This window comes from Cyanistes caeruleus, chromosome 7, assembly GCF_971803275.1.
Source record: "Cyanistes caeruleus chromosome 7, bCyaCae1.hap1.1, whole genome shotgun sequence".
Taxonomy (NCBI): Eukaryota; Metazoa; Chordata; class Aves; order Passeriformes; family Paridae; genus Cyanistes; species Cyanistes caeruleus.
Genome location: NC_141707.1, coordinates 41,367,753 through 41,393,610, shown reverse-complemented (window position 1 = coordinate 41,393,610; position 25,858 = coordinate 41,367,753). Strand labels below are relative to the sequence as shown.

The following is a 25,858-nucleotide window of genomic DNA, read 5'->3' as shown; positions in this document are numbered from 1 at the left end:
AGTGACATGGAAAAACATACTCTCCTTCTCACCCCCCACACAGCAGCCCAGGATGGACACTTGGAGCACATCCAGCAGAGCACCAAGGACCTCTGCAGGAGCCACAGCCCTAAAGACTCACGATGGCACTGAACACCTTTGCGCCCTGTCAACCTCACAGCTCTTAAGCGACCCCAGGATGGGAGAGGGCACTCAGTTCTGCAGCTTGTTCCCATTCTCACGTGGATCTGTCATCACTGGCCTCATTAGGGAGCTCTGGGCCCACCACTGAGGATCAGTTATGCCTGTGAACGCCTAGAACCAGCAAAAAGACAGTTATTCCTTTTGTCTTGAAACCCAGGGAACAAACGGGATGCATGCGTGCACGGACAAGACAAAATGCATGTTTGCACAGACACCTGCACGGACACGCATGCAGTGTGCTAAAAATCCGCTTGCATGGACCCACAAAAGCTTGCACAGATAGGTGCTCCCATGGACTGGCATCTCACACCACAGCTACGTGTAGAAGACAACTAATCTGGCCACTGCCAGGCTCTAGCCTTCTAAAGCTGTGGGGCATCAGGGCTGCAAGGCAGCTCTCCTCTGAGAAGGCAGCTGGGTCTGGTGGCAGCATTCTTCCTAACTGGTGCATTCAGACCCTCTACTCTCCACAAATTCCACCGTGGTATTGCCCCATGTCACTCTTTCATTTGCACTGAAGCTCAACAAGGCTGTAGGACACCAAATATATGTATCATTTCAACCACATTTGTATGTGGAGCTCCTTACATTGCTTACCTCCACAGAATGGTGTTTGTTACAAAGACTGAAGAAAGAATTTTTAAAATATCCTTCAAGTCATCAATTTATTAGGGTATCAGAATCCATGCTTGTAACCCTAAATGTATTGAGTGCATATGAAATACTGCTTCACTGTATGACATTTTATTAAGCTGTACCATATCTAACTCAGCAAGAATTGAACACTATAATAAACTTCAATTCACCTTCTTTAGAAATGAGTTAGAAACATCTTCACATCTGCCTGGACCTTCATTTTTCAGATGAATGTCCCAGAGGTGTATTTCAACTAATTACTGAATAATACTTGTAAGTGTTGGCATCGAATGCCTGAAGTTACCATAATGGGCATAGAAATATGCCATTTCCTTAGCATTCCATTTTCTTTCAAGTCTTACAGATGACAGGCCACCTCATGTAACGCCAGCAAAGTTAACTCTAAAAATCATGAGTTCATTTTGGCTGGTAAGGCACATCCTTTCATCTGTACAGGTTAGTTTTACATACTATAACAAACTAAACTCATGGCATTTCAACATACTGTACTATTTGCAGATACATTGTTACTGTGGTAATTACAGAACTATCACATCTCTGTAGGAAATACAATTCCAATACATGTAGAAGAATTTATTGTACCACCATTTGTAGAAAGCATTTTAATCCAAAATGGTCAGAACAATCTTAAATATCTGGGTAAGAATTTATAAACGTTAGTAAAGATATACCACAGTCTACAGCTTTCTATGTTTTCAAGTGTCGGTCCTGGTAGAGATCCACATTTAAATAAAATGGACAATACCAGTAGAGATGCATACCTCTTTTGTCTTTATTTATAAAGAAGTGACAACACTAGAAAACACATTGATAACCAGTGCTTTGAACAGTGAAGGTGGGATCTAAAAAAAGTCTGATTAAATTAAACAACCTTAGGTCTTTGTCAAGTTGCATATCTGCTAGGAATGCTGAAATGCAAGAGTTTACGCCTGCAATATTCCATAATGGAACAGCCACATGATATCAAATATAATCTCAGATTTCCAAACTGGTACATAAAAAAGCCATCACCAAGTATTAAAAGACCACTGCAAGTTCTTATTGCTTTTTGAGTTAAATAATAATCTTCAAATAAGCCCAAACCCTAACAGTCTCTTCAGTATCTTGCTTATCCTCCTGTTCATTCATTAACAATGGAAGCAATCAGTTATATGATGTGGCAAAAGAGGCATTTAAGAACATCCAAACAAAACCTATTTAAGTACACGGGCACCCCCACCCTCCCCCTGAAACCCACTATAATCCCTTTGTGCCAGTACAGGAGCAAAACTCAGTAAGACAAAACCAGAGGTCTGACTACAGTAAGAAGAAAACACAAAGGGGGATAGAGCTTCCTTAAATATTCAGAATCTGATGTCTTCCGAAACAAAGCACGACATCCTCATAATTTAAAAAGGGAAGTTGCTTTCTATGTATCTAATCCTCACACATGCTGAGTAGTTCTCAAGTCCACTGAGCTCCACTGTGCAGCAGTTGATTTTGAATTCAACAATGCTTCAAAAACTACAGTAATATTCAATGCACATTTTACTAAGGAGAGGAATAAAACAAATGCATGTTGATGTTCTTGCCAGTTCAGCATTTCGGCAGCAATTCCGTTTGTTTCTTGCAGTATGAAACTTCTACCAGCATCAGTCTTCAGAATCATCTTCAGAAGCTGTTGGAACAATGTAGTGTAATCAGAAGCCTTGACAAAAATGTATGAAATTAAAGCACTTTAGGATGAGTAGAGGAAATAAAGGTGATTTTATAATATTAAACAGCACACTGTAATACCCACCCAAACCTTGAGTAATCACATAGCTTAATTCTTAAATGCATCTCATGTTGGAAAAATACGGCATTTTCAAATCAAAACTCAAAAGAACATGCAATATGCAGTGTCCTCCTACTCTTCTTCCTCAAAATAAGAGGAAGAAAACTTAATTACGCCAGAGATTCAACTTTTATGTAGTTCTTAGAGTGGCTAATTCCAGCAGTAGTCAGAGGAGGATATACTCAATCCATTACAGCAGCACCCAACACAAGGAAAAGAAATTACTCACTAGATTAACAATTTGGATACTAAAATACCTAGAAAGATTCAGCAGTCTAAACACAGACTCTTAAATAATTTTTTTTTTAGATATATATATATATGTATATACAAATATTGTTTAATGCAATCAACCTGGGCCTACTTGGAAGCAGCTCCTCTCTCCTCTCCTGTCCTTTCAGCATATGCAAGATGAACACAAAGCCGACATATGCACAGGATTTTGTCATTGCAAGGTGAATTCAAAGACAAACACATACTTGTCAACTATGATAGAAAAGTCAGTACACGCATCTACATTAGGTTTATAAAATATTAGCTTGTCTGTAACAGGAATTTAGTGTGTCCTCTTAAGCAAGGTCTGCAGGCAAGGAAGTATTTATACTGGAGTAATTTGTTTCATCCCTGAACACAGAAGGAAGAAAAGTCTGACTCCTTGCTTCTTCCATTCTTAGAAGAGAAATGTAACTGAAGTGCATCAGTAAGAAATCTAGAACTCAGTATTCCTCACCTGCAAGTTAAAGGCTGAATCAAATATAAATTGAATTAAGGAGTAAAATGACACTCAATTTTTCCTCCAGTAAGGATGCACATAACTTAGGAATGAATTCAGAATTCAAGTCTACTTTTGACCATTCTGAATGCGGAAATAATCACTTTGAACTTCCTCCTTCACAAACACACACTCCCATTCCTTATAGTATTCCAAATGCATCCTGTGTACTGAAAACCCATATACAGTCGACAGACACTCACATGCACACTAGGAAAAAAAAAGGGTAGACCAACTACCCTTCTACTGCCTACTCAGCATGCCCAGAAATAGACCCAGGGTATATTTACCAGAAATTTAGATGTATCAGCATATAGCTTTGAACTTAAACACACTAAAAAAAGCCCTTAGATGTAAAGTAGGCTAATCCTTTGCCAAAATTGGCAACCTTTAGACTTCATTCACAAGGTCTGACAGGTCTGATCAAGGAACCCACACAACCAAAAAGTGTGTGTGAATGGAAAAAACAAAGGGGAGAAGAGGGCATGAAAGAGAAGAAAAATGGCAATACAAATGTCTAATTTAAATGCAGTAAAATTCAGTTCTAAATGCTTCTTTCCTACTAAAACTCTTATGAAAGGCAACAACCTAAAGGTCACCATTTATCCTGTAATTACAGATTAGCTGAACTACAATAACCAAACTGTAACTACTAAGGAATTTTGTTATCGATTGCAGATAACACTTCTGTAGTCTAAATGACTCTGCTGTTGGGAAATTAATCATGGAGGATTAAAATCGGTTCCCCCTCAGAATAATTCTACTGATGATGGAAAAAGCATTGCTGAGTAAGGTTTTCAGTTATTATGTTCAGTTTATGAATCTTGGCAAGGAGGATTGTACTCATTAGCTTTCCGTTGATCTAATGGGAGGGGAGGGAAGGAGGGGAAGCACCTACTTTCAATATCTTCCATATGTGCCTGAAGAGTTCTTGCAAGGTTAATAAACTAGAAACAAGGCAGAGAGAAAGTAGTTTAAAAGTTGCAAAGTTATCTGCAGAAATTTGCAACAAGTTAGCAAAGTTTTCTTCACTTTTTACATCCCAAAGCTTCACGACAGATCGTGGTTATCCTAACCCATTTGCACAACTTAAAAAAACAATACAAAATTTAATATAAATTCCCACACATTTGACATGAAATTGCTATTGCACAGTTATTTCAGCTGTAAAATGTTTGTGGTAGCAGCTTGTAACATCATCTCCATGTTCTACAGTCTGTAACACACATCGATTTTGAAACTAGCAAACAAACACGTGTCAGTTTAATGAAAAACATTCCTAAAAACTGTAATGCAGAAAAACATAGTCATGGTAAGGACCTGAATCAGTTAAATCCATTTCATTTAATTCATGACTAGTATGACAAAACAGAACCCTTTGAATGAATGTGGTTCGTGAAAAATGCATAAACACACTTCAAGTTTTTGTTTACGATTAAAATCTTAATACCAGGATTACTACTAGGCAACGGTGGCGGTTTGATGTTAGAAGCACTTGGTATTAAAACCCAAAGCCAAAATTCCTACAAATAAAACATCTCAGCCAAGTGGCTTTCTATTGTCACTGCCAATCTGCATCACCGCTTCAGTTAAAAGTCCAAGTACTGAGATACAGCAGATAAAATTAATTTCCCTGGCTTACTCACATGCTTGATATCAAATATCAGCACTGATGCACTCACTGGTTCAAAATACAGCATCACACATGAAATGATGTAATGCCTCCTCTGATGGGAAACCAGTAAAAATATCTTCTGCAATACACTCAAGCTAACCTGTGCTGGGTGCTGGCTATGATTAGAGCATTTGCCTTTTATACCTCTACACTTGTAGCACAGAAACTGGACCACCGAATACAAGCCCTATGTCGGATCTGTACAGACTCAATTCCAAATACATTAAGAGATTAGACAGAGCACAGTCCTGCCTCTTCCAAAGATCTAATCTAATGTAATACCTGCTAGCAGTCAACCATTCCCATATGCATTGGGTAAGCTTAATATTGTCCCTTCTTTGTATGTAAGCAAAAAACCTAAAAATAAACGGCTTTTCAGGAGCTCAGTTGACTAAGAGCACTGATTAATTATCAAGTATCAAATAAACATGTAGAATACTGGATTTAAGAGTGAATCAGTGTGCAGAAAGAACTCTGTAGGCTGATCACTCACTGGTTAGAGGTGTACTTAACACGTTCCTAAGCCAGGCCTTTAGAGTGACGAGTCAAATGCAACTAATAAGAGCTTGGACTAATGCCAGAGAAATCATTCAATCAATCACAGCTACAGGCTCTTGCAAAATGTTAATATGCAAGTACACATTTCAGTGTACTCTAGCAGACAAGCACTGCAAATTCTAGACCTTTGCAATATAGACTTGCATAATGGGAAAAATTAAACAAATCAGGTAGTCCAGCATTCTTAACTGCATGTTTGGCACAGAGAAAGGTTAACCTTCCAGTTTTGCATAAATTCACAATAATCGTGACAACATGTATGCTAACTAATGAATTACCAACAACCTTGACAAAAAGCATTCCGTAGCAGGGTACCTGCAAGTATGTAGTACCTTCAATTTCCAAATGTGGTGCACTGACAGGAACAGCCCATTTTAGACCTAAATTCATTTAAAAAGTGTGTTTCTTGAGTATCTAACACCTAGGTCACTCAAGCTAACTTTCTGCTTCCAAGTTCTCTGTATGAACAATTCCTGCCAGAAAATCACTGCATACTTACCCTGACACGCGTGCTGGCCTCGTTTGCAGTTCCTAACATATCAGAAAAGCGCTGCTCGCATAAGTGTAACAACACTACAAGGTAGAGACCAGAGCTGATAAATTCATAGTCTGCCTTAAAGGAGATCAAAAGAAACATTCAGAATGTTAGTAATACGTCTGCATATACGACTTGAATAGAACAACAATTAGATTTTAATGGAATCATTACAGATCTATCTATCTATCTATCTATCTATCTATCTATCTATCTATCTATCTATCTATCTCTTGTTGTTCCAAAAGAATTGAGAAAATGTAATACTACAAAATTTAAGCTGCTGAAAAGCTATTTATACTTCCGGTCCAACCCAAATCTAACATGCTATCCTTAAAGATTAGAATACAGTTCTACAAATTAAATTTCAGTCAGCATGATTAGTTCAGAGGAAAGAATGTGCAAATCAGAGTATTGTATCACTTGGGGAAACAAAACCTACAGTGCTGGTTTCTGCTCTGTGGTCCCAAGGCTTTACAGAAAGCCAAAATAAAGGAATATATTTTAAGAATGTTACGATGTTATAAATATTTGAGAAAATTCCTCTACTTACTAAGATAAGAGAAAAACTTTAAAAATGCTTCTTCTGAGCAGATAATTTAATCAATTCTTTAGGAAAAATATTCAAACTTCTTATTTCTATTAAAGTGCAGTGACAGCAACCAATAAGCACTAATACTAAAACGAGATGATGGCACTCTTGAGAAAGACTTCTCAGAGACTGCCCCAGTTGATAGGAATTAAGAGTACTAGGGCAAGAACTTTAAATAAAAAAATGAGAGGCTGGTGGTTTTCCCCAAAATTGATGTCACTTGGTATTTTCTTTAAACATCTGAGGTAGGCTAGTATCATTAGTGTTTGTATATTGTCAGAATACAGCCCAGAGAATAGGGGAAAACACTCTGAATAAAGTTTATTAAAAACATCAGCTTCGTCTTATTTACTCATTTTTAAATGCCACGCAATCCAGTAGTTCTAAGATACTCTATCTGAAATAACAAGAGTAATGCCAATGGGCCTTTGACTATTTTTAAGTTAGGAAATTATTTGAAGGAGCAGTTAGAAACTGCTAGAGGCGTGGCTAGTTTCTACCACCCTAACGAAACAAAAGAAGTTTGTAACTGTGTATATAAAACAACTGCTAAACTGTGTTCAAGAACTTCTAAAAGTGATGGCAACTCCTGACTTAATGTGAAATTCAGTCTAATCATGCTAGAATTCATACTGCACCAGTATGCAGTGGCAGAGACACTGGATTACAAAGCTAAAAGATGACAGATATGCAAAGAGATATATTACACTTACTGAAGGCTCAGCTCTAGGAAGTGCGACAGGAAGGCAGTGGTAGTCAGAATATTGAGGAGAAAAATCTGTTCCACATTAACATTACTTGATATGCATAACAGTCCTTCTGAAACGGACATGCATTTGGCTTCTCCAAAGACTGCCCTCCCAGCACTAAAATAACACTTACCAAATAAGGTAAAATATACTAACTTGTTCATTTGCATGTGCCCTATAAAGTTCATGAATGTCAAAGTCTTCCAGATTAAGATGCAACTTCTCCTTGCACAATTCACAAGTTGTCACTGCTTCCAAAGAAGAACCTGGTGGGGAGGCGGGCAAGGCAAAAACTCAGTGTCAAGTTTCAACAATCTATAACATACGACACACTCATATAAACATTAAAAACTCTACGTAATTAATGGCTTTATTTTGCAGAGCAAGGTTAGAAGAAACCCTCTAATAGGAATGTAGTGACATCTGCTACTGTCAGAATTTAAACACTGTGTAGAATGTTTATTCTCTATCCAGCTGCACCTATTTTGCCTCACTCTGGACATAAGATGCCTCTTCCTGCAAATCTGGCATAAAATCGCTTCTTGGGCTTTCTGAATTGTACCATGTAATCCAAATACACACAAAAGTAAGAATATACAAGAATAAAGTTATTGTTAAGAAGCGTTTTGTCTTAAGTACCAGTTTTAAAACAGACCCCTCTAGAAGCAACAAGACGAACAAAACAAGTTGATAGTGAACTTATATCTTTATATATAGTTAAATAATTCAAATTAATTCCTTCGACTGGCTAAGGCTTCTAAAACATCCCTACTCTGATGTGTATCCTCTGGTGCCAAGTAAAAAATGTCAGATACTAGCACCTTCCTTTGGTACAAAGTATTTCATGTCTTTGATCAAGCGACCTATTTTTAAGAATATTGTAGATGATACTTACAAACCAGTCAATCAATCTGTTACAGAAATATTTCTACAGCATGCAGTATTTGAAGTGTTTCTTAAAGAATTTTATATGCACTTTGAAGTAATTTTTGAACAAGCAATTTTAAAGTGCCTTGAACAGGAGTTAGTATGTCAAAAAAAATTTAACATACTTGAGTTACAATTTGAAATCAATTTTGCATTTTCAAATTCCTATCTCTGCTAACAGTAAGTCTGGCTGTAGAAGTCTTGAAAAAAAGCACAACCATTTCCATAGGGAAGACTGGGGAACAAATGCCACCTGAAGTGGTATGACTGAAAAGTGGCAGAGCAATTCTAAAGCTACACTTCTGCTATGTTATCTTTTATCTAACATCTTAGTAGACAACCCCCAAAAATGTAGTTCTCTAAACAAGAAATACAGTTTTTGGAACTACTCACATGAGAAACTGCACAGACACAAAAAGCCTGGAAGTACCACACTACTTACTGTTTGTCCCCACTTTTCAACTAAATACCTCAGTAAGTGCAATCCTTCTGATAAGTCTCCCTGTGTAACTGAAGTCTACCTTGATCTAGAGTTTGCTTTACCTGAATTTATCTTTGACTGCAGCCATTTTTTCATGCACTCCTGGTGAACATATTTCAGACTTCCAGTGCATTTGCATGGCTCTATTAAAAGGTTGTCAGAACTCGCAGAGGACATCTGACAGATTCTGCATAAGTCACCCTCTTCGTCTTCAGAATCTTCTAAAAGCAGGCTGAATAGGATGGAATACCAACAAATGCTGTGACATTTCATGTAGGACTTTTTATAAGGAAAATTCCACTTATCAAACTATTCTCAAACCTATGAGAATTAAGCCAAGTTTCTTTAAAGACAAAAGTGAGAATATAGGTGACAGGGGACTCAGATGCCACCTCATCTAAAGGAAAGTTTTCTTTTAAAGTCATGACTGCAGAAAGCCCTCTCAGGTTAAAACATATACATTTTACTATTGCAAAAGAACATGCAACCTTACCTTTCTTTAATTTTCTGGAGTCTTTCCGGGTCTCTTGAAGGTGGTATTTTGGACTCGCCACTTTCTTGTCCATCAGACTGATTCCAGCCAGAGGGAATAATATCTACGGTTATCATAAGATTATCAGACAGACTGCTTCCTAATGTTGGAGGCACTGCAAAGCGAAAGAGAGAACCAGGCAGAATTCCCGAACTTCTTCCACTGGGGGCTGAATCTGGTGGGGAGGAAGTAGCTGTAGAAATAACAGATACTGCAGGTGTTGGCCTGCTAACAGAAGCCCGTGGAGGGTTATGTGATGCTTCAAGAGAGGTCTCCTCACCTGACTCTCTCCTTCTAAAGACATGTTGTGATCTAGCAGTTGTATCAGAGGTAGAGATCCTTGCGGATTCATCTCTTCCTTCTCTTCTTCTTCTGGAAAAGAGAGGTGTACATCTATTCCTCAAAGAGGATGACAGCCAGGATCCTGTGCTCCTACTTTCAGTGTCTGATCTGTAACTTTCCCCGTCAGAATCAGAGTTGCGATTCTGTGAAACTCCTGATAAACCCCATCTTCGTCCAAGAAAACTAAACCCCTGAGAAGCTTCGGATGACTGAAGTCCTGGAACTTCCGGAGTTGCAGCTCCATTACTACCTGACAGAGTAGTAGCTTGAACTCTTGGGATGACCGTTGACTCTTCAGAGCCTAAAGATCTTGTAGGCAATGGGTCTTGGCTAGACCTTCGAGAGAAAAATGTAGATGACATACTAGATGCTAAACGAGACAGCAGCTGTCTGGTTGTGCGCCTCCCTTCACTGTCAGCTGCAGACTCATTCAGTGACCTCTGAGTAGATAAAACCCTTTCGGAACCACTTGAGGAAGGGGTTTCATCTCTAATGGCAGTAAGAGAAAATGCTGGCTGCACACTCCTCTGGGGAGATTCCAATTCATTTCTCCTTTGTCTTGAAGAATAGCTGGATCTTGAAGAGCTCATGTTAGAGTCTCTGTTGAAAAAAGATGGCTGATGATCAGAAGGCAACTGGCGGTTCATGGGTGCATTCAGCCTCAAAGTGCTCAATGAGTTCTCTTTTGGTCTTGCTCCCTCTGCATATGAAGAGGCAGGCCTGTCTTGAAGATCTGTTGCAGAAAAGTAGAGGAAAATACTATGACAAGATGTGCTCAAACACATCAGGAAAAATTCAAGGTCAGGTTCAACAGGGCTCTAGGCAACTTATCCTAGATGAAGATGTCCCTGCTCACTGAAGGGGGACTGGACTAGGGGGCCTTTAAAGGTCCCTTCCAACCCAAACCATTCTATCATTCTTACAAGCATATCTTCTGTAAATGCTGTCTGAGTATCTCAACACACTGAGAAGAATTCCACTGTAGATGAACTGTAGTTCACATGAAACAGCTGAGGTGGCTAGTCTCCTTCCTCAAATGGCTGCAGTGGGGGGTTGTGGGTGGGAAAAGGGGGAAGGAGGAACAAGCATGGATAGATGAAGGTAGGAAATAGCTCTCTATGTATTCTCAATTTTAAAACTTTTATCTTTGTAGTTTTGGTGACTTGCTTTTAATGGGTTCTGCATTGCAATCACCATTTACTGCTGAAGATGAGCTTTACTTACCTGGCAGATTCCAGCTAACAAAACATCTGCACAGATTCCAATCATCTACCATATACTTATGATTACACATCAGGGAACACAGTTGAGGAGTTAATTTTATAGCACTTAATAGCAGCACTACTGCTAGAAATGCAGCATAGACAGTACAAAGCAAGGTTGCTCACCAATCCACTTCTCCCATTAGGCTCTACCAGGCAGAGTAGTTGAACTGTCCACTTACTAAAAAGTGCTAGGAGTATGATGACATTAAAATATATTCTGTCACGGCAAGACTACAGGGCAAATTCTGAAAGTAGTTTCTATCTTTTCTGTTTATCTTCTATACTTAGAAACGTGGGGGTTTTTTTTAAACTTCTGCATTACAAAATACCACTAATGCATCTGCAAAACACTGCAGATCAAGACTAATGGTGAGCTTCCCTTGAGACAGCTCTAGAAGGTCACATCATTCTGAACAGAAAGTGAGAATTACAGTGCAGAAGTCCTTACTAGTCCTACCAGTTGCCATGAGACGAACCTCTCACCTCATGTTAAGTGTGTGTTTATTAATTTTTATTTTCAGTGGTCTAGCATTTTTCCCTAAAAACCATTAGAGAACCCAAACAAAAGGAGATAATATGCAACACCTTTACGAAAAAAACTTTCCTGGGTCAGATCAACATTATTTCTCTTCCCATACCTAAATACAAAGAGATTTTAAGACAAACAAGAGAAGAGCTTTACTAAGTAATCACAAAGTTAGAGTGGGCACCACCACCACCACTTTCACATGACTGAATGCATCTACAAGCTAGATCATTCACAGACCCTTTGATGGTTTGGTCAATGCATGGAAAGTGGTCAACCAATTTTATCTGAAAGGATACTTTCAAATATATTTTGTGTTAGTGTTTTGAATAAAATATTAAAAGAACGTGCCCGGTGAAGTTTTGGAGGCTCCATCCCTGGAAGTGTTCAAGGCCATGTTGGATGGGGCCTGGAACAACCTGGGATAGTGGAAGGTGTCCCTGCCCATAGCAGGGGGTGGAACAAGAGGTCCTCTTCAAACCAAATCATTCTGTGACCCAATGAATGTGTTAAGAAACGAAAAGCCATACAAACTGTAGGTTTATGAGCTTTCGGTTACACAAAACATACATGTTGAAGGTGAAAAGCCACTGTTTCTGTAGCTGGGATCCACCAGATCATTAACAGACAGATCTGTTCCTCTTTCTGACTGTGTTCGCTCTCTCATTACATCAGTTCCAAGGGGGCCAAGCATTACCGATGAAGATCTAGGAATCCTACTGCATCTCCATGAGGAATCTAGGAAAAAAAAAAGTAAATAAAGCCCCTGTTTTTGTAATAATCTAAAAATACATTAAAACTGGCACTTATGCAGACATTTTTGTTGTTCACATCAAGGGCAAGTTTAACATTACGACTAGGCTGACCAAGGAACCAGCTGCCAACATATGGCTAAGTGCACTCTGCTGACGCTGCACTCACTTCATCTTGCAGCAAATTAGTTCTGAAAGCTAAATCAAACAAAATGTAGTAATACTTTTGTGAAGAGTCAGACCCATTAACACTCTTACAGGATGGAAGAGGAAGAGAAGTAGCATCTTGCTTCCTAATGGTAGCTAGTTTTTAAAAAGGTTTCACACTGTAGCGAAACAGCAGCTTGAGACTTAGTAAATGCTGCCATTCTACTTGACACTACTTTCATTTCTCATAAAAACAGCTGATGAAGCTTAAATGCAGTTTAGACACAACTTTAAGAACAATGATTAACACCGTCCTTGTTTATATTACAGAGTGAAACACTTCAGTGTAAAAAGAGATCTTGTTTTCTGTTAACTCCAACAACTGCATAGTGAACTGTAGATACGTCAGCTGTGGACAAAAAGTCTTGTTCCAAAAGAGTTGTCTTCAATGGCTCTGAAAAACTCACCTTGATATCATTTCATTGCTAACTTAGAAAATCAAATTTAAGCACTCATTAGTCAGCAGTGCGAGGACTAACCAATGTAGAAATGGAAAGAAAGATAAACAGTCCTACACCATAATAAGAAATGTTAATGGTTGCCATTTTATTAACATAGTAAGAAAGTATCAATAATACTGAGGTTTGAGCAGGAATTGATTAATTTTTATTTGAAAAACCCATTAATCCATACTCACAAGGGCAATCTGAATTAATCTTATGATCTGTATCATACTACTTTTTTTAAGTAATATTTTCAGTGTAAGGTTTTGACCATTACTTCCTGAGCTTTAGACTTCTGTTGGCATACTGCATAAATTCTGTCTACCCAAGTTTCACAAACTTACAGCTTTTAAGGAAAATCTCAGGTTTTCCTGAAAGAGATCTTAGTGTAGAATGTTTCTTTAGCCAGGACCTAGCGAATTAATTCAGGCCCTGCTAAAAAAGGAACACTTTCCTCCCCGACCCCTAACAATAGTGCCCTAACCAAGCATGACACTGTGCTAGAACATACTGCTAAGTATGGTAAAGACTTCCTTTCTGCTGTCCCTGGCACACACTGGTGTATCAACACCATTCGACTCATGAAATAAGAGCAGCTGCACTCATGAAATCTTAACCAATTAAGGTACGTTTGAGCCATGAAGTTCAGCTTGACCACAGATGGAATAGGTACAGGTAATAATTCTGAAATTATATGAGTACAACCGGATTTTCAAAAAACCATGTTAACAGCACACTCGGAACTTTGGATACTGCTATCATTGTGAATGTACTCTTCAGACAGGAATAAATTTTTATTACTTAAGAAAGATAAAAGCGTAATATTTGAAGCAAGTATTTTAAAACTTGATAAAACCTGATCTTACTACTCAGACAATTTGGATGTAACTCACCTGAAAAGGCAGCCAAATCATTACTTCTCACAGAAGAGGTAGATGTACAAGATAGTTTAGGTCTCTTTGAATCGCTATCTTGCTGCTGGCTATGCAGTCTTGAATATGCTCCCTGAGTTCTCTCAGACTCACCATAACACCCAGATGTGAAATGAGAGGAAGAAGATGTAGACTGAAATAACATTAAAAAATAAATAACATAGTGTAACAGTTACACTGCACAAAAGTGCATGCAATGTAAAACTCACAAAAATCGTAAAGAATAACTTGAGATACAAAACCTTTTTTCAAAAAATAACATAGGAATTATACTTGTGCTTGATTAGTATTTCCAGGTTTACCCAATACAGTCCTACCGACAGAAGTTACTTTCTATAACATTCGACATCGTATTTCCTTTACAGATAGACTTGGCTTTCAACCAAAAATTGCTGTAAAAAGGGGAAAACAACCCATATGCCTGGCCTGTAAGATGCTATAAATACAATCAAATATAGCTTTATAGATCCTTTGCTGTCTAGAAATGGCCAAAGCTGAAGAGTTACATTATTTTACTTAACAGTTTAACTAATCTAACTTATTTTTTATCAAGCTAAAATATAATTAGCTAAGGAGGAAGCTTCAGGAAAACTGTTTACAACAAGTATATTTTGATTACAGTAAGTTCAAGTGCAACTGAAGGATTTCAGAGTAAGGAACAGGTACAAACCAATTTTTCCAGTTTACAGCACTGGAATAAAACAGTTTTCAAAAGCTAGCACTATAGGACTTAGGGAAAAAAAAAAATCGAAATAGCCTACAAAGCTGCTCATATGGTTACTTACAGTCAAGGCATGCATTTTCTATTTGAAATACATCAAGTTTATTTTTTCATATAAAAAAGAAAAAGTTGAGCTCAGTCAAACAGCTGAATTGAATTGAGCTTTTTGTCTTCCCAGAAACTATCAACAACCAAGATCTTTTAAAGATCAACAAAATTAGAGTATGTTCTATCTGTGTTTTATTTCTACTTAGTTATGGCTTTTACTAAGTTTAAGCCACAACTTCTTACTCTTTCAAACTAAGAAGTCTCTTAAGTATTTCCCTTATCACATCATAAAAAAACAGATAGGGGAGACAAACTAACATCAGAAGCCAAGTACAAAGCCAGGTTACTTTCCCTTATTTATCTTCTATTGAACTTATCTTTTAATCATTTACTACTTGATATGTGGAATTTTCAGAGTGTCTTCTGCAAGACTTACTTGCATTAGAATTTACTTTAAGAGAATAATTAACCTTAATGGAGAAAAAAAAGGGTTTTCACCTGCAAAACTACAGCACTAATTTAACTAGATAGGTAGACCACTTAGAACCACAGATCCCATTTGCATTCAAACTATATGTAGCCATCTACCATGACTTCCCCCGAAGGCCAACACATGCACACTTGTTCTTCCCTCCTCACCACCTGATATCTCAGCGTCTTCACCTTCAAGTCACCTAAGAAAACCAACACCTCTTTAATGATGCGAGCACTGTTATGAACCCAAAACCTTTTCACTTTGAAAGTGCGCAGAATTTTTATTTTGCTTTCGTCCCGTCTAACTTGTTCAAAGTTTTCTGCTTTTCCTATCTTAATAGTTCTACTGTGCTTTACTGTCAGTGTTTTACTGCCACGGTACAATACATAAGCATGTCACAAGCAAATGACTTTATTCTTGGGAGCTAAAAAGGCAAATTCTAGAACATAGTTAAGACAAACTATTTGGGCCTGAGTCTTGAATCTCAAGTAACTATTCTTTCACATTATGATCTAAGCAGCATTTAAGAACAAGCAGACTATAAACTAGATCTCCCAATTAAATTTCCTAAAGCAGGTCTCCAAACCCATGAACTTCGTCTTAACTCACAAAGCCAGTAGCATCCAAAAAACACTCCCCCCGGAAATACCTGAGGGAACAAGTATAAATAATAGCAACTTTGCCACCAACACGACTATAACATGTCCTGAGATTCTAATCACTCCCTCCTTTTTTCTTTTTACTGACTTCAAATGTATTTCTTAACTCTTAGTAAAACTAACAGACAATGCTATTTTCATCCTCTGAATGTTTTCTAACACTGTTATCTTCTAGCTTTTGCTCCATCTTGAATTAGTAAGATTTACTTATCTAGAAACATTATAGAGAGGCCCTGCTGGCAGCTTTTCAGATTGGGAAGACTAAAGTAAAACCCTGGGGTTTCAATATTTTTTCCCAAGTATCACACATTAACAGTTCTCACCAATCTGCTTCTGCTTCCCAAAAATCTTCCAGAATGAGGGTGATCAATGGTCCCTGAGTAGCGAGTTGGAGATGACGCTGTAAGCTTCCAAGGAGTTTCACGGGTGTCCCTTTCTCCAATACTCCAGTCTCTACTGGAACTATTCAATACACCGGATTCCTGAAGAACAACATGATTATCATACGCATCTTGTAACTCAGAAATAACTCAGTATCTGATCTGAATATTGAAAATACAGGGAAGTGGAAGCAGTAACAAATCTGGAAACATTTAGTAAGAAACCTTGAGGGATAGCCAACAAATGAAACAGGCTTAGAGAGAGCCACTAGCAAAAGGAGATTTTTGTTGTTTGTTTTTGGGTTTTTTTAAGTACTTTATAGCAGCTCCTTCATCTCTCCTCTGTTTTGACCTAGGACAATAAAAAGTTGAAGTGTAAGGCTTTTGGGACATTATCCTTTGTCACTGCAGCAACAGGGCAGAATTAAGGGCCTCATTTTTAAGTGTTATGCAAAAACCCCTACAGGTGTAGAAAGGGTCTCCATGACAACAAAAACACCTCTTTGGCCACTAAAGCAAGCTGAATTTCAATTAATAGATTATAATTGAGGCAAGAGACTGCAATTTAATTTGCTCCATAGAATAACCATGGAGATTAGCAAAATGAATAGCAATAACAGAAATGCAACCATTTTATTAACACTAAGCAGCATTTTTAAGTGATTATTTGTCCATTCTCTTTCTAAAAAATATTAATACTACAAAAAAACACAGTAGTTGCCGTCACCATTTCTTAAAAGCAACAACGAAGCATTCAAAACCAACCAATAGAATACAAAAATCTCAGCTTGTTTTTTTCCTTCAGTTCAGCCTAAGACTACTTAACATCCCTTGTCAGAACTTGACAATAAAGCCCTACATAAGGTATTCTGGTTATGGTCTCTATTTTCAGTAGCTGAAAAATGTGATCAGGAAAACATTCAAAACAATTTTATAAACTACTCTTGACCCTATGCCTCCACTGAAAAAAACCCTAAAACTCATAATTCTTCATAAAATGTTTACTGTGTTTTATTATAAAGGATGGGAATTTTTTTCTCATATTGTGACACTGATTTTTGTATTTTAAAGTTACCTAGCAACAACACTATATCCCGACACATCTGATTAGTTTACAATTAACCTCTTTGTTATGCCTCCTCAGATAAGCAGAGGCTAATACCCAGATCGATCTCAAAAGTGCATGATGTATGAGAATGACATACCTGTATGAAAAGAAAAGGACAACAAACCCACCCAACAGAAACCTTTCTTATTTGTTAGCTCTAATCAAAACCAAACACAAATTTGACTGATCTGTCCCAAAAGTTTTTGAGTTAACCTATAATCAAGTGTTCTCTTTACAGAAATTCTGTATTAAAAATCCAAGTCCTGTTTATACCTAAAGAATTACTGATAGTCAAAGTTTTTCTTCTAAATGACAAATTTTTAATTATTTGTAACTGAACTAAATCTTAAATACTTTAAGGTAGGTTTCTGAATGGATTAACGAAGTGAAAACACCTGTAGTCCTTTGCATTCCTATCTGACTGGATTTAAACCTTCTTGCTCCTGTCTCTGTAATCTTAATCTGCAAGGAATAATGCAATTTGTTCCTACCAGCTCTGTAAGCACCAAAGGTTAGTCAAGAGGGAGAGCTTCCCTATGGTTTTATCACTGAGCAAAAGTCTTGTATAATGTGCTCTACCTTCTACAAACTGGGAGTGGAAAAAAGGGGTACAACACAATCTTCTACACAAGTATTTTCCCTTCTGTTTTAACTGGCAAGTGTTATGAGATCATTCCTCAGTGCAGAATCTCTTTGCTTAACAGGAAATAGTCAAAAGAACACACAGTGCAGTGAGCACATTGCAGTTCATGTAATAAATGAAAAAATGAAAGGTACATTGTGTCAAAATCCTTTTTACAGCAGTAACAGATCAAATTTCACAGCACCAGGTCAGCTGAAGACTTCTCTTCTGATCAATGGCTTTCAGTATACACACACTGTGTGTGGACTATGTCCATAAATCTCCACAAAAGAGTAAGACTATCTGATTTGCTTTTGCTGTGCAGCCAGACAGTGAAACACATGTAGGACTACAAAACATAAAAATGACTGACAACTGCTTCCCCTTGTACATTCTCTATAGCCTATATAATAACAAGCACATGGCATGCTAGAGGTAACAAAAACGTAACACACATACATTTAATTGTGCTAAAAATAATGTTCCGTTACTTCTAGAACTGTTCCTCAAAAAGATGTTATATAATACAACACCCCAGACAGCTTGTCAGCAGGGACCAAACTCTCAACCATTTTTTTTTTTTTAAAGATGAACATTTAATCCCAGAGTTAAATTTCTGCCATTTCAAAGACCAAAATGGGGTTACATTTCTGGGCCAAAAACTGAGGAGGGAACTGCTGACAGGAGCAGAAAAAAAGCACTAAGATAATTGAGCCAAACTGCTATCTGTTGCTTCCAAGTGTCAAAAATAATTTCTACAGTACTTTAATATCTGCTTCCCATAATACTCTCCCACACTGCAAGTACCTAAACAGTGTGAATACTTCCTCTTGAGCACAGCTCTCCTTCCCCACAAACATAGTTCGGTTAGTGTAAAATGCTGTTTGTGAATTAGCAAAAGGCCTTTTTTTTCAGTCCCATGTAGTGCACACAAAGCCCAGCTGTCCTAACGTACAGACATGACAGGCTAATGTAAGTCTGTGTTGGTTTTGCACAGCCTGGTTTTTGGTAGCTGGGGGGGCACAGAGGTGGCTTCTGTGATTAGCTGCTGGAAGTGTCCACCTTGTTTGGCAAAGCCAGTTCCTGATGGCTCTGAAGATGGACGTGCTGCTGGCAAATGCTAGGCCAATTACAGATGATGCTAACACACCTCTGTGATAACAGATTTCACAAGAAATCAAAACAAAGTAGAGATGCAGATTTAATTCAAGGCACAACAGAGTAGGAGGTAAGAACGTGTGAGGGAAAACAACACATTGACACCAAGGACAGGGGAGAAGGAAGGGGACGAGGTGCTCCAGGCGCCAGAGCCGAGACTTCTGCAGGCCCTGGGGAAGTCCACTGATAAAGCAGCTGTGCCACTGCAGCCTGTGGGTCCATGAGGGATGCAGAGATCCACCTGCAGTCTGTGGAGGAGGTGCTCACACTGGAGCAAGTGAATTCCTGGAGGAGGCTGTGATCCAGTGGGAGACCCAGGGGAGAGAGAGGGCCCCTGCTCCCAGGCTGGAGCAGCCTGTCCTTGAAGGACCTCATTCTGTGGAAGAGTGACCCACACCACAGCAGTTTTGGGAGGACTGCTGCTCGTGAGAGTGGACCCACACTGCAGAAGTTCATGGGGAACTGTCTCCCATGGGAGGGACCCCATGGCCTCAGAGGGGAAGGACTCTAAGCCACGCGGAAGAAAAGCTCAGGCGACAAATTGACCAAAACCCCCATGATCTGTCTCCCTGCACTGTCATTGGGAAGAAGGGAGGGGTTGGGAAAAGAAAAGGTGTTTTCCGGGGCTTATTTTACTTCTCTTTATCCTCCTCTGATTTTGCTAGTAGTAAATCCACTTTGTACCTTTAATTTAAGCCTGCTTTGCCCTTGGAGTATTTTCTCCCAGTCCTTTTCTGAACTCATGAAGCCTTCATTAAGTTTTTCCCTCCTGTGCCCAGCTGCAGCAGGGGAGAATGAGTGAGCGACTGTTGTGGGTGCCTGGAATTTGGCCAGTGTCAAACCACGACAGAGTCTAAAGTTCCTCTTCTTATCTTTTCAAAATATAGACACAAGAGATGCTGCAGAATGGTACAGCCTTGTTAACTGACAACATAGTCCTGTACTTTTTGCATCACCAACACATCAAGCGTCTTGCCCTACACATGTCAAAGTTCAAACAAAACCCTCACCTCTCCCTCAACAGAAAACCCCGTTTATCTAGGTTTAAGATGGCAGTGACTCATAAAAAAATAGATCCTTATTATCAGGATGCCCTCTCATTCATTAAACAGATGATTTCTAAAGGGGCAGCTACAAACAAGAACAGGTAAAACCAGAAAATCTAGAACTTTTAGTTCACTGATTACTGTCAATGGCTTGGTTAGTAAATTCTTGCATTTTAACAATTTCGTCTGAGTCTTGGGGCTTTTCTTGGTAAAAAGACACATTTAAAATTACTTATATTTTATAAAAAGAATAAAAAATACATTACCTGGTATCCAGATTCTAATCTCCATGAAGATTCTCTTGTACTATATGCACCAGATAAACTGTTTCCAGTTCTGGATCCTAGAGGAGAGTTGGAAGCCTGAACAGATATCCTGCGAGGAATTCTTGAGGGTTTTGACTCCATTCTTTGTATCCTGTACAAGGACATACTGATCATTTTTTCTCACAGATGCAGGGAACTCATGCAGAATGGGCACCGGTCATTCTGGGTGTAACATAAATATGATTCACACAGACAAATATTTACACAGTGCCTCGGTCTGACTGTGCATCAGCAAAATGGGGAAACAAGGTCTTACCCAATTTTTTCTAACCTCTTTACATCTCCTCCCATCCCTCATTAGAAAACTACAGTCCCTTTTATGATTTTGTTACGATATATTCTTGCAATTATAAATGTAAGAGGTATTCCCTTAAGAACCACACAGTGCTCATACCGATGCAAAATGAGTCAGGAACAGATTATTCAGATTTCTTAAATTCATATACTGTGTTTTTGCTAATGAACTGCATCCCCATCCATCACTTGCAGAAATTATATTCAGACTTATTCCTCAGGGTTGAAATTGTGAAACTTCACCCTCCTGTGAAAAAACACATCTGCAGCCTATCTGCCTTCAACTTCTCCAAAGACAACTCCCGTGGAAGCTAACATATGCAAAGGAACTCAGGATATCTCACAACTGTATTCATAAATTCACTTCTCACTTGCTGAGTGTTTATCCGCCTTCTGCTATTCCTAGGAATTTCAAAAGAAATGCTGGTGCCTTTTCCACATGAGAAGTGCTCCAATACATATCCCTGTCCTTGAAATGGCACCTGACTTAACGTTTACCTAGAACTCCAGACAGCTAGATTCTTCCTTCTCAGGATAGTACAGACAGAAATAGACCACAAACCATAGCTCTCAAAAAAATTTAAGGAAACTGCAGTATCCTCAATGGTGCGGTACATGAAGAGTAAGATGACACATAACAACTCAAAAGGATGGCTGATACTCCCACTGATACAGAGTGATTTGCCAAAGTGTTGCAGTCTATTTAACCATTTCTAATTCTGGCCCAGCCTTCTGAGAATAGGAGTAAACTATACAGATAAAAAAAACCCTATCCAGCAACAAAGCACATTTTTTCCACAATTCAATCATGCTCAACAGTACCACACTCAGCAAAACTCTGCTACATCAACCCTGAAACACTTCACATCTGGCTGCAGTTTCAAGGTGAGTCCACATACTCACAACTTTTCATCTTTGCTCAAGTCATGCTGAATTACATATTTTACTTGGTAAAAGACAGTTAGTTTTTGAGAAGTTCACTGACTTCTCTAACAGTTGGGACAGCTGAGGTTAGTTTCCTTAACCACTTTTCTCATGAATGTTCAGTTGTTAGCTAGCTTTACAACAGCAGCCAAAACACAAAGTAGACAAAATACTTAATCGTGCAAGTAGGACTTTCAAGTATAGCAAGCTTAAGTGATTGTTTACCTTTGTGCACGGAAGAGCTACTGGTTTGTATTACAGAGGACACCTGCTTCTAGACCACACTTCCAACACTAGTAACCCATTTGTGTTTGCAAAAGCCATCACCAGGTAAACAAGATCTGGTTAGGAATCTGAAATGCTCACTTGTCCAACTTTGCATTAATATACTGAATTAATTAATTAATTAATTAAATCTTCCAGATCACATTTAATACCTTTGGTAAATATTCAGCAATTTATGCAACTTTCACATTGTAAACACATCTGTATCCCTAAGAATTATCTAAGCAGCAGTCCAGAGTTCAAAAGAACAGTTAACTGTAGAAGTCCAAAAGAAATTGAGGACAAGCCTAATTATCTAAACGACACCACTTCAAGTGGATCATTAGTTCAATAAAATGTAACAATCATTTATTTCTAAACTGTAATGACAGTTAATTTGACCTTCAGAATAACCCGCTATAATGTGCTCTACAAGTTTAGTACTTGTATGAAGCTGCAATAAGTGTTAACAACTAAGTATCGAAGTTGTAAACTGTGAAGTTGAAATAATATCACAATAATATAGACTAGAGTGTAGGCTGGACAGGACAGCCTTATGCCTTGATGAGATCACTCAAAGCACTGCTTGTCTATGTTTTACCCTGATATAAAATACAAGGAACAAGCACACAGAATAATGGATCCAATTCTGTACTATTAAGTACTTGACAAAGAGTGCCGGTATTATCTCCTCTATTACGGACCATTCTGTTTCTGAATCACTTTGTTTCAGACAGGTGTGGAACCAGATGAATTAAACAGCATAGGTGAAAGTCAGACATGGACACACATAGAAAATGCAGAGGTTCAAGAAGGGGTGAAAGCTCCTACTAGTAGGAATTAATGTCCAAATTAACCAGCAAAAGAGACAGAAGTACAAGACAACTTCAAAGACTAAATTATAAATCATCTAATACTAATAAAATTGGTTATGCACCATCCACAGAACAGAAAAAAATAAGAGCATTCACACAGAACAGGACAGGGTGGAAAAGTGGACACCAGAGCCAATTACCTGAAGAAGATGAAATGGAGTCCAAAATTAGCAAACTGCTCCTACAGATACACATAAATAGGCACAAGACTAATTTTCTCCTTCAGTCGTAGCCCCAAGAGGACAGATAACGTTACCCATCAGCCTAATCTTGCAAATTAGCACAGGTTGTGATTTCAATCCAAGTATGTCAGGATAATACTATCTACAGAGTACTTTTTCCCTACAAGTGAATAAATCTTCCAGCATCTATACTCAAAAAAAGGTGTTCAAACCAAGTTAAAGCAGCACAATAGAAAAGGCAAAATTTAATGTGTCAGTTTATGTATATACACTATGATTAATTTCCTGCATACAACCTTACATTTTTTTCTGCAGTCTTTGCTTCAGCCAGCAAATGAGAAGGATCTGCTATAAAGATCAATCAGTCATGTAAGAACAGGCATTTGACATCTGCCGTGTCTGATGCAGAAGTGAAAAGATGCTAAATAAAAAGCCTTATGATCGAGGCAAAGAAATTCTGATCAAGGAAATAGGATTTTACCTTTCAATAAAGATGCAGTGACACAAAGCATACCATTAAGATGAGTCATTTTTTAAAATCTGCTGCTCCAGAGCTCTTCAATTTCTGGGCATCCATTATAAAATTTACTTGCAATCCAACTGGTAAACAGCATAGAATAGCTTGAACTGGAAAGGATCTTTAAAGGTCATCTAGTCCAATCACCCCGCAATGAGCAGGGACATCTTCAACGAGAACAGATGGCTCAGAGTCCCATCCCACCTGAACCCTGCATGTTTCCAGGCACAGAGCATCCACCACCCCTCTGGGCCCATGGTTCACTATGTTCATCATAAAAAATGCCTTCCTTAAATTTACTCCTTGTGCTATCACAACAGGCTGTACTAAATGTCTGTCCCCATCTTTCTTATGAACCCTTTTTAAGTACTGAAAGGCTGCAATGAGGTTTCCCCAGAGGCTTCTCCTCTCCAGGCCAAACAGCCCAAATTATTTCAGCCTTTCCTCATAGTTTTACTCAGATGGACAGAGATGAAGCTGAAATCAATGGAGCTATGATGTCCATTTACTAGATAGACAAAACTGGATCTAGGCATTTCACCTCTGGTGATCAACGCTAGTAAGATTTCTTTTGGGTTTTGGAGTTTTTTCCCCAGAGTTCTCTGAATACCATTTAAGCACTGTACCTTGAAAGTCTGAGATGCAACTGTCTTCATAGGTGGCTTGAAAACAAAACACATACAAGGCTTATGCTGATCATGGTAACACAATGACGTGGTTATAAATAAGGTGAACATACTAAACTATCACAGAGCACAGGACAGAGCCACACAATGGTCTCATGCAAAAAACAACCACATATTAAAGCCACAACTCTATTTGTCTGCAACGGGAATATTGTGCTTGTACACAGTATTTCATAATAAGAATGATTCCCTTTCACAGTACCATCATCTTAAGGGTCTTCCTGAAGAAAAACACTCAAAAGCTCAAGCATTTTGTTTGCACACACAGGAATTCAACAAACCGCAAGTTGTAATTAACATGCTGTAGTGAGTTCTATAATGACAAAGTAGACACCTCAATTTACACAGAATGTAGTGAGACCAAAAAATACTTAAATTCCTTCTCTAAGGAAATTATAATAATCATCATAGTAACAGAAATTGGGTTATAGTCTGAACTGATTAAAAAACTGGTTGTTGCTAAAAAGTAAAGGAACACCTTACTCGAATATCACACCTGATGTGTCCTTCATTGAGAATCCTCAACAGATTAACCAGTGAAAACATACTTCTGACTTCTCCATTATTTCAAGACCATTCGTGCTCATACTCAACAACAGAGAAATGAGAACGTGTACAACAAGATGAGCAGCACTCTTCTCATCAAAGCAACATATTTCATCAGCTTATGCCATGTTACACTACTTAGCAATAAAAACCTCATAAAAAAATCTGGAAACAACTCTAGAGACTCCTGAAATAAGGGACATACGCAAATACCTCTCAAAACTTGGTCAAAAAACAAGTTCTGAATGAAGTGAAACTTAAGTCTTACTGAAATAAAACTTAAAAGTCATACCTGAGAAACAGATGACCAACTTCAAAAAGGAGGTGGAGCTGCACAGCCTATTTTCAGCACACAGATCAAATGTCCTGCCTTTCTTGATCTGTCATCCCTCCAACAGCATTATAAAAGATGAACTAGCCCTTATACAGCCATGGATAGAGATAACAAAGCAATAAAAGATCCAAGAGGTCTCTGAGAGAAAGCAATGCAGTCTCAAAAGACTAAATCGATTGCCTCGATTCCTTCAGCTTCCATGATTACTACCAGTTTTAAGCAATATTGTACCCTCCATCAGAGGGAAGCATAAGCTTCACTGCCTGCTCCTAAATTCATTTTTCTAGCTTGGAACTACGCACTGACACTTCTATCTAAGACTCGAACTCTCATGTATACATGTTTTTGTGTGGTTTAACATAAAACTATTCATAAGATTTTCTCCCGAGCAACCTGTGCTCGTGTGTCTTCCTCGGGGCTTACTCACAGTCATGTTTTTATGATAAATAAGACAGTACTCACGAGTCTTTCAGATTGTGCAATTCTTCTTTACGGGTATTTTCTCAAGCTTCAGTGTAGTGAAATTGACAAATAACTCAGAAGCCTCTCAGAAGCCAAATGAGGAGCAAGAATATTTACAAATGGTTGCCCACGCTGTCGCGGCTGGTGCCCTAATGCTGGGCTGTTCTCGCAGCCAGCAGGCGCTCCGCAGAGCCGCCGTGGGCACCGCACCTCCCCCGCCAGGCCCCGGGGAGCGGCCCGCACAGCTCGGGCCCGGCCGGCGCCCGCGGCCGCACCCGATCCCGCTG

General features: G+C 38.6%; 1 protein-coding gene across 1 annotated transcript; it reads right to left on the bottom strand.

The window, feature by feature from the left end:
• Nucleotides 1-2,165: 2,165 nt before the first annotated feature.
• MARCHF7 (membrane associated ring-CH-type finger 7) lies at nt 2,166-25,857 on the bottom strand. The gene is given in 11 exon segments (XM_023931499.2): nt 2,166-2,389; nt 2,392-2,497; nt 6,161-6,274; nt 7,694-7,803; nt 9,008-9,177; nt 9,439-10,552; nt 12,181-12,348; nt 13,906-14,077; nt 16,171-16,329; nt 20,428-20,649; nt 25,572-25,857. Coding segments are annotated over 10 exon segments (2,340 nt in total). The 5' UTR covers nt 20,602-20,649; nt 25,572-25,857; the 3' UTR covers nt 2,166-2,336.
• Nucleotide 25,858: the final 1 nt, after the last annotated feature.